The sequence below is a fragment of the Anoplophora glabripennis genome, unplaced genomic scaffold, assembly GCF_000390285.2.
Source record: "Anoplophora glabripennis isolate ALB-LARVAE unplaced genomic scaffold, Agla_2.0 scaffold728, whole genome shotgun sequence".
In the NCBI taxonomy this organism is placed as follows: Eukaryota; Metazoa; Arthropoda; class Insecta; order Coleoptera; family Cerambycidae; genus Anoplophora; species Anoplophora glabripennis.
The window spans coordinates 1012-11292 of record NW_019417136.1 but is presented as its reverse complement, the minus strand read 5'-3'; the positions used below and the strand labels follow the sequence as shown (position 1 = coordinate 11292).

The window sequence follows — 10281 nt, the reverse complement described above, 5'->3', positions numbered from 1 at the left end:
CCTTATGACGATCACATGTTTTGGCCACAACTACGTTTATTTTTTTATCAAACCTGGGGTTGTTATACTACAGTGTTTATATCATTTTTAGTGAAACAATAATTAAACATTATAGAACCTATTCGCACTTTCTTAGAATTTCTGGATTATGTGAAACTTCTTTTGCAAATTATTGTAAATTTATGCAAACACTGTTCTTAAATATAGTTACAGTTTTTAATTCCTTATTTCTAAAGCTTTCTTTTAATATGAAACTTTCTGTATTCCGTCAAGTTTTTTGAATTCGCTTTAACGCTACCTCACCTTAACATCTTACTAACTAATACTTTTACAACTATTTTACGTAACTACAGAAGTTCTATTAACTAATTCTTAACAAATCTTACTCTAGGTTTCCAAATTCTTTTCTTTTTATTGAAATATTTCAGAATTTTTGGATGTCACCGTCATTAAATTGTATGTTTTTTTTAAATTTACTCTTCGACTAAATAAATAATATATTCCTCACTGAAATAATGTAGTGAAAAAACATTTTAATCTTTTTAACATAGAAACTTTGATTGTAATATGCTGTTAGAACATTTTTTAAAATTCCCTTGGCCTTGTCTAAGTGATGTGATTTTTGTCTAAATCTTTGTGAAAATTAGATTCATCTCTGTCCTCTGAGTTGTGGAATAGAGTTTGTGTGATGTTTTTCACTTCTCAACAAAGATATGTAAATTATATTCTATTTATAAACATAATTTATATTCACCGCTAATTTGCAAATATTTTATTTTTTTATTCTAAATAAACTTTCTCTTTATATTTTTGCGTCTACATTTATTATTTTTAACTTTTCGAAGTTTATGCATGTATTTTTTTTTAATTTTTCTATTTGAATATTATATTATGTCATTTTGGATTCGGTTTTGACATTTCTAATTTTATAAATGTATAAATAACAGAACATCAAAAATCAAGTATTAATTTATGGTAGTGTTCAGTGTTTAGTATAGTGTGCAACAATAATTTTTTATATATGCTATTTAGTTTAATTTATTTAGTTAAGTTAATTTAGAATAATAGCACAAAATTAATAGCAAATGACTAGAATTTTCTATAACTTTCAGTTAGATATATTTTACCCTTAAACAGTGTTTATATTTCCATTCAACTTCGATGTTTAAATCATGTCTTTTAAACAAATTTAAAAAAAAACATATTGCCGATCATAAAATTGTATTAATGATTAATATATTCAGCATCAGCATAACAATAAATAAATAAATTAAATAATTTTAATTTCCAGTCTCTTTCATTACCATCTGAAAGTTCCTCCTACATGCCAAGTAGGCTTAGCTCTATTAGGTCCTTCAACAACTTTCGACCAATTTGCTTCAAAATCATGGTCCTCTCCNCCTTAAACAGTGTTTATATTTCCATTCAACTTCGATGTTTAAATCATGTCTTTTAAACAAATTTAAAAAAAAACATATTGCCGATCATAAAATTGTATTAATGATTAATATATTCAGCATCAGCATAACAATAAATAAATAAATTAAATAATTTTAATTTCCAGTCTCTTTCATTACCATCTGAAAGTTCCTCCTACATGCCAAGTAGGCTTAGCTCTATTAGGTCCTTCAACAACTTTCGACCAATTTGCTTCAAAATCATGGTCCTCTCCGTGACGTTTAAGATTTATATCAGCTCGAGTATTACCATCATCGCCACGTCCCAAATTAGGCTCCAACTGCCATGGTTTATCTTCTTCTTCACTAGATTCGTCTTCCTCGGCAGATCTTTTGATTCTTAAGGCGGTTTTACTGTCGTCATATTCAGTATAAGGATCCAACTTCCAAAAGGTCTCATCAACGTTGTCTCTATTTGCATTTGGAGTATCATCTTCAACGGATCTTCTCCATCTGTATGTACCTCCTACGTGCCAGGTGGGTTTCGCCTTATTGGGGCCTCTAACAACTTTAGACCAACCTCCCTCAAAATCGTGATTGTCACCGTGACGTTGGATGTTGACGTCAGTTTTGGTATTTCCTTGCTTATCACGAGAGATGTGAGGNTTCTCCATCTGTATGTACCTCCTACGTGCCAGGTGGGTTTCGCCTTATTGGGGCCTCTAACAACTTTAGACCAACCTCCCTCAAAATCGTGATTGTCACCGTGACGTTGGATGTTGACGTCAGTTTTGGTATTTCCTTGCTTATCACGAGAGATGTGAGGTTCGAGTTGCCAAGGTTGATCCTTATTGTTGACATTGGGTGCACCAGGTTGAAGGGATCTTCTCCACCGGTACGTACCTCCTACGTGCCAGGTAGGTTTCGCCTTACTGGGACCTCTAACAACTTTAGACCAACCTCCCTCAAAATCGTGATTGTCACCGTGATGTTGGATGTTGACGTCAGTTTTGGTATTTCCTTGCTTATCACGAGAGATGTGAGGGTCGAGTTGCCAAGGTTGATTATTATTGTTCACATTGGGTGCACCAGGTTGAAGGGATCTTCTCCACCTGTACGTACCTCCTACGTGCCAGGTAGGTTTCGCTTTATTGGGACCTCTAACAACTTTAGACCAACCTCCCTTAAAATCGTGATTGTCACCGTGACGTTGGATGTTGATGTCAGTTCTAGTATTTCCTTGCTTATCACGCGAGATATGAGGGTCGAGTTGCCAAGGTTGATCCTTATTGTTGACATTGGGTGCACCAGGTTGGAGGGATCTTCTCCATCTCTCCTCTGCTTCTAGTCCAGACACCAAAAGAGAGGCAAATAATATTAATGATATCTTAGTAATCATCTGAAAAAAAAAAATGTATTATAAAAAATATCCTATCTATTTATAAGTGCGTAGTGCGTACATATGAGAATAAATATATTTTTAACGTACCTTTCTAACACTAGTAATGTATTAGTGAGTTACACTTCTAAGCGTCAAATTGAGACTGATTATTCCCTAACAAGTAATGTCTTTTATACTGTTAAACACAGTACTTTACTGTGTCCCTGTTTGGTATTTTACATTTTACGTTTATAATCAAAAGACTGGATAAGATTGTATGAGTCGTTGGGTTCTATACAAAGCATTAACCGCGAGATAAAGAACGGGGATTTCTTTATCATACATAGCGTGCCGAATCAAAGTTATTTTCAAACAAAGTTCCAAATATAGTACTGAATATTCCCTTATTACGTTGTTTATGTATTTGTCAACTACTTGTAATTTTTATGAGTTTCTAACTTAATTGCAATTCTCAAAAGTGTAATAATTTAAACTTCTTTACAGTCTAAACAAAGAAAAATAACATTTAAGATGGATATTCTTAATGCAGAATGTATGACAAATATATTGTCTGCAATTATTTATTTCTGTATTATCATTAATATTTCTTTTCCACAGGTGACAAAATACTCAAGTAAATGAAGAAGAAAAGAGCATGTTTATTAAAAATTTCAGTTAAACAACAAAAATGAACCGCATAAACAGTGTTAATTTATATTAAAGTTTAAATATTTTAATAATAAAGTTTCTGGTTTTATACTTTTGCAGTTATCATTTAATCGTCTATATTTTGATCGGATTACGAGATGTAATTTTAAAAAATATGTACTTTTCGAGTAATAATTCATTGGTGAAGATTATCACTAATAAAATTATCACTAAAGTTAAAACTATATTTGTATCAATTAGTAGGTAATATCAGTAGTATCTTAATTAATTACTAATCGCCTTATCAGGTGGATCCGTATCAATCTCGGACCCATTATATTTCTCCATTGATATTTCCGTCTCAGAGTCTTTTGCTGATATTCCCTAAAAATATGAAAAATTAAGTAAAAAAAATAAAAATAATAATTCAAAAATATTTTAAAACTATATTTTACTGGAAACTTTTGACTTAAATCTCAAGTTTTTCAGTTTATCACATAAGAATATATGAAGATAAATAAGAGAAAATATTGCATTTAGGTATATGTGCATTGCATAAAATGTCTTACGTTAGTTTGCAGCTGTCCATATGTATAAAAGTCGTCCTTTGGTAGTCGTGGTTTTATCAACTTTCTAATAAAGGGTGCCAACAGTTGGGGGTCGACATCACGGGGATCTAGTGGCCTAGTAATGAAGGTAACCAGTAGTCCAACAAACATAGTAACGAATGTCCCTATCAGTGTATACCATAAGTAGGACAGCCTGTATATCATATACCACTCACTGAAATAAAAAAGATTAAATTAAATTGTTAATAAATTTTAAAATTCATCAGTAAAATGATCTAAAATATTAGAGGAAGAGATTAATTAGGTAATTCTAAAATAACAAATAATGACAAAGAGCGGTGGGGCAGAACTTCCCAATTCAAATCCCAAATGGATGTTTTAGTCATATTGGCGATATGTGGTCGTGTATTGTCATGTTTCAAAAGAATGTCGTATCGCCGATCAGGTTGTTTCGTTAAATAGTCGCGTGGAGATGACGTTGAACATAGAGTTCCACATTGACAGTGTGATTGTTTGTTAAGAGTTCGTAATCAATAATTCCTTTCTAATCCCAACAGAACATAACATTGTCTTTCGAGGATGAAGTTCTGGTCTTTTTCGCGGAGTTGCTTGTTTTTTTGGGTTTTCCGCTATTTCAAGTTCACGTACAGACACCATTTTTCATCACCAGTGACAATACAATGAAGAAAACGTTCCTTATGACCACGTGTTGATAGATGACGACAGAGGAAACCAACGGCAATTGTGGAGAGTTGATGCTTATTCTTTTCGTTCAAAACGTGTGGAACCCAAGCGCAGAATTTTTGAACTTTCCCCATCGAGTAAAGGTGATTTACTACTGTTTTGTGATCACATTCCATCTTTCGAGCAGCTTGAGCGGCTTTAGCGTTTTCATCGACTCTACTAGAAACAAAAAAAAGCAGGTGCCGAAAATGATCAATTTTATCAACTTGATATTTCATTCCATATGAACGAAAATTCACAAAAATTAAATCTAACCAAGCAACCAAATAGCACAGTCTTATAAAACAATAATTTCTCTTTCAAATGACATGTGTGACAATGCGGTTAATTTTCATGTGAATTTTTAAATTTGGAAAAAAACGGGCGTCACTTATTCCCCAATCCATTATATTTCAACGAGATTATTTTTCTATCTTAAATGTATCATTGTCTGCACAAAGTGCATCCAGTAACCAGGGACATGCATGTGGGAAGTGATTTTCACATATTTTTCAGTAATACTCCATCACTGGTTTTTTCAACAGTATGTATTTTTTGCATAGTTTCTTTAGTATTGGCCAAAACATGCCTCATATAATTTTTGAGAATAAAATAATAATTTTATTAATAATACATGAAAAGAAGTTCCTCTTTTGTAAGGTAAACAGGATATTGATATACAAATAATGTCAGAAAAATTCTACTTATTACAATTTTGGCCCAAGCATCTATGGCACCTTTTCGATAATTCAAGATTAACGAAATCACATAATTTTTTAATTAACATAAAGAATTGCAAATAAAAAGGTTATATACATTTTTTACATAATAGAAGCAAGAATTATTTTTTTTGTAGATGCAGTTTGTTAAATTAAAAAAAAAATCTGAAAGATTAAACACTACTTAATATTTTAAATATTATCATACATTACATTAATATTATAAAACAAAAAACAATTTTCAGCAAATATTTTTGTGTATACACCCAAAATAATAACTATATAGCATAATAAGTAAATAAACACAAAATAACTGATTATCTAAAAATCATAGTTGGAAATTTTTATTTCATTTTAAGTTTTGTTTTTATTGAAATTTATATGAGAAAAATATTAATTTTGATAAACCCGCTAGTACGTCTAGGCATACTGATGTCGGGGTGAAAATAAAACGATATTAAATTAGGTATATTGTAAGAATGGTGGAGAAATTTTGCAGAACTATAATGCAAGAGCCATCTCGGAAATATCCGAGAAATATCTCGGAAAACAATCAGGGATAAACAGATTACAAATTTAAAAATGATGTGTCAAACAAGAAAACTGTGTATGGATTAATTTATTAAAAATTCTAGAAATTTAGAAATAGCATTTATTTGATTAAATTATGATATACCTGTATTTCACCTACATTTTTAATATCAGTTTTATCATTGACACTATTTTTCTTTTTTGTAATATGATACATTTCTTATATTTTGAATTAGTCTTTTGTAGTAATTTGTTTTTTTAACTAGAATATTAATTTGATCAAAATTAAAGGAATGTTTTTTATCTTTCATACGTTTATTAAGAGCTGTAGAGAAATTTTTTGTGTATTTGTGGCCCTTTAATATCTTTTATAAATTTATATATTGACTATTGCAATTATTACACGGAAGAGAGTATACACATGTGAATTTTTTAAAACAGGAATCAATTTTTTTCTTTATTGGTTAAAAGATTTATGAGGGACAAATATATTATGTTTGGATAGGATGAATTTAATTTTTTCTGAGTAGTGTAGACAGAAAATGGAAGAAACATGGTAAATAGGAAAAAACTTTGAAAGCCATAATTTGTAGATAAGATTTGAATGTAGTGCTGTCAATATTGTCACAGCTGGGCACGTGAAGGTTACCCGGGAACGGAAATAGACTTTTATTACGAATACGGTAGTTACCAGATGAACCAACGTGTGTCCGGTATTACCCTACATTTTACAGAAGATGAGAAAATAAATCTACTTTTTTTACGGTAAAGATAAAAGAAAGTTCTCATTTTTTTAAATTCCATAAAGCATATTATTTATTATAAATCCAAAAAAAAGTAAAAAGTTTATTTTCTTAATTATTCACACTCTTTCAAATGAGGCCTATATGTATAACCCAACTCTCCTCTATACTATAAACCGCGTGAATCAGAGTAGTAAATACATATTATGAATCACGCACAGCAAATGTTTAAATCTAATTAATTTGTGTTGTCCCCATGTTTTAAAGTATTTCGTACACATAGTTAATAGTATGTTTCTGGACTCCAGGTTTCCTATATTATGGAAAAATGCGGTTGTGATTCCTATACCTAAAAATAATGATGATGAATAACGGAGAATCAAATTCGCAATTTCTTAGAAATGAATTATATTCTTCCATCGATTCAGTCTGGATTTCGACCAGGATACAGCTGTGCTACAGCACTAATGCATATCACTGACGACATTATTCAAGCTGTGGATGAAAGGAAAAATACTGCTATGGTATTACTAGATTTTAGTAAAGCCTTTGATACTATTAACTATCAAGTACTGTTATCTATTCTTGAATCATGTGGATTTCAAAATGAAGCCAATTCACTAATTCAATCATACTTGCAGGATCGCACACAGGTTGTAAGGTTATGGGACAAATTATCTAAACCTAGGCAAATTTCTTCTGGTGTTCCGCAGGGTTCCATTTTAGGGCCTGTTTTATTTAGTATTTATACCAGCCAGTTTGTTAAATTTATCAAGTACTGTTCTATTCACATGTATGCTGATGATATTCAACTGTATTATTCATTTAATTCCTCGGATTATGAATCTGCCAGTGTCAAAATTAATACTGACCTACAAAGGATTTACGATACTTCTAAAAATCACCAGTTGGTTTTGAATCCCACTAAATCTNATTATTATTTTTAAAAATTTTTACAGAATATTAGTAAAGCCAAGGTGATAGTGCAGTGTACGAAATATCTATTCTTATTAAACTGCCTCTACGTCGGCACCTGTGAATGAAAGGTTGTGGATAAGCTTCACTCAAACGAAATTATGGACTAAAAAAGTATTTTTTGTCCATGGAGTGCAAAAATATGTGCCAGGTTCGTATTAATTTTTATTTTCTTACGAAACTATTAAGGTATTGTTTGAAGTCATCTTGCGCCAAAAGCATCAATTTTATTAACCAAAACTAATTTTAAAATGAAACGTCATTATCCGCTCTGAAAATGAAAATAGGTCAGCTTGTGTATTTTTTATTTGTCTGTTGTTTTCAGTGTGAAATTGTTGTTAGGCTGAACTATTTCCATAAAAATAACTATTGTTCCTTCTCTTTCAAAGTTTATATCATTATTTTTTTTCGCTTGTGGTAAAATACCAAAATAAATAAAAGAAATATTACTGTTTTGCTTCAGAGAAATAAAAATACTTACTCCGTATGAGTCACATTCGTGATGTTTACAGATGGGTCGAAATGGATGTTACTGCTGGGGGATTGCTTTGGCGTAAAATGGTAATGACACCCTTCAGTGGAAACTGGCTTCTCGGGAAAGGTCAGGTCTCCTGAAGCAATAAGGGTTTGTGCTCGAAGACAAAGCCAGGACATGAATATTAAAGATGTTATGCCACCAGTTAAGGCTCCCTATAATGTGAAAAAATTAATTTAAAAAAATATTTGGAAGCGATTTAATGTTCATGTTAGGATGTGTATCAGGTAAATTTGATGAGGGTCAGAATCATAACAATTCTGATCCCTTACGAATCATCGTACCAAATTGAAGATGTTCTTTTGATAACATATTTTTTTAATACTCCAAACCATTTGAGGTAACAGTGCCAAGTTTGGTACATGTTTCTGGCATTTGCTGACATGTTTATACAAATCTTGAAAATGAAAAATTTAATTTAAAAAAATATTTGGAAGCGATTTAATGTTCATGTTAGGATGTGTATCAGGTAAATTAGATGAGAGTTAGAATCATAACAGTTTTGATCCCTTACCAAATTGAAGATGTTCTTTTGATAATTTTTTTGTTAATACTGCAAATCATTTGAGGTATCAGTGCCAAGTTTGGTACATGTTTCTGGCATTTGATGACATGTTTATACAAATCTTGAAAATGTATGAATGTGGATAATATGAGGATTAAATAAATAATAATAAAGAAATATTTTTTTGAATTACTTTCACCCTTCCATGATCATCATGATCAAAACTATTCCGAGTGACAAAAAAAAAGGTCAAACTTTCAGGAATTTAATACATAAATTTTTCCTCACTTTTCTTGATTTGTCCTGTTTTTTCTGATCATGTAAATATGGGTCATATTTAGCCAAAAATACCAAAGTACCAAAACACAAGTAAGTACTCAACTACGTAGATTAGAAGATATTAATTTAAAAACACACCATCAGGACTTTTACAACGTGCTTATATCTTCGAAATGAGTCAGAGTTGATACTTTTCAATTAATCTTGACCCAGTTGTTAATCTAATTAAAGCAACCTTGTGTAAAAGTAGGTCATGAGAAACCCTTGGAATTATTATTTTTTAAAACTTCTGGAAGAGACAAAATATGACCTATAAATCAATAAATTGCATTGTTATGAGAAATATACTAAACAAAAAACACTTTTCATAATTTTGAGTAATATTTGCATATCTTAAATCCTTTATAATTTAATTTTCAAATATATTTTATATTGTATTGAAGCTAGAAACATCTTTTATTTAGAAAAAGTGTTTCTATTAAATCAATAGAGTCTATATGAAATTATTTTGTAAAACAAAATTAATATCTACATTGAACTATCTAGATATTACTTTGAATTGAATATCGAAGGATATACTCCGAAAATATATACATGATTATTGGGAAAATAAGCAAACATAAAATGAGTATCATCATTTGAGTGAAAATTTTAAATTACTGTTATGTTTCAATGTTTCACCGTGTACTTCCCAATGAACATTTTGTATCGATTATTTAATTCATTGCCTTGTAACTAATCTAATGTTGTTTCGATTAACTTTTGACTAATCACGTCACTATTAATACCAACAAATCACTGTTTATTGTATACTGAAATTTTATCGTTTTATATAAGGTTTTATCATCGAAATTTACATTTTTACTTTTAATTTGTTTTGTAGAAAGAAATGAAAAGTAAAAAATAGTTTGAAAACAAGCTTTTTTTAAAACGTACTAAAAAGAAAAAAATAAATAAGGGGTTCATAAAACCCATAATGTTGTGTAAACCTCAGATCCACAAAAGAGTTGAATATGGCTGCTTTATAAAAGTGTCATCAGCAAAAGTATGATAAATAGAAACGTAGTATCTATAATAATCAGTATGTTCATGTAGCTATGCTGTATGCTGTTTAAATTTTTTTTACAAATTATGGTACGCCACTTAAAAAAAAACAATATTTTCTTTTTATCACTTTTAAAATGCAAATTATTATGATCGAAAATGATCTCTTCACNATTTAGAAAAACTGTTTCTATTAAATCAATAGTGTCTATATGAAATTATTTTGTAAAAC

At 30.3% G+C, this 10281-nt stretch overlaps 2 protein-coding genes across 2 annotated transcripts; both read right to left on the bottom strand.

The window, feature by feature from the left end:
* Positions 1-1474: 1474 nt before the first annotated feature.
* Positions 1475-2996, bottom strand: LOC108910880 (acaloleptin A-like). Its single transcript, XM_023455961.1, is given in 3 exon segments — positions 1475-2064; positions 2067-2796; positions 2887-2996. Coding segments are annotated over 2 exon segments (1221 nt in total). The 5' UTR covers positions 2887-2996; the 3' UTR covers positions 1475-1573.
* A 715-nt stretch (positions 2997-3711) lies between these two features.
* Positions 3712-8376, bottom strand: LOC111692166 (sodium-coupled monocarboxylate transporter 1-like; the record flags this gene model as incomplete). Its single annotated transcript, XM_023455962.1, has 3 exons — positions 3712-3810; positions 3996-4209; positions 8168-8376. Coding segments are annotated over 3 exons (522 nt in total), but the record flags the coding sequence as incomplete, so codon positions are not given.
* Between the last annotated feature and the right edge of the window lie 1905 nt (positions 8377-10281).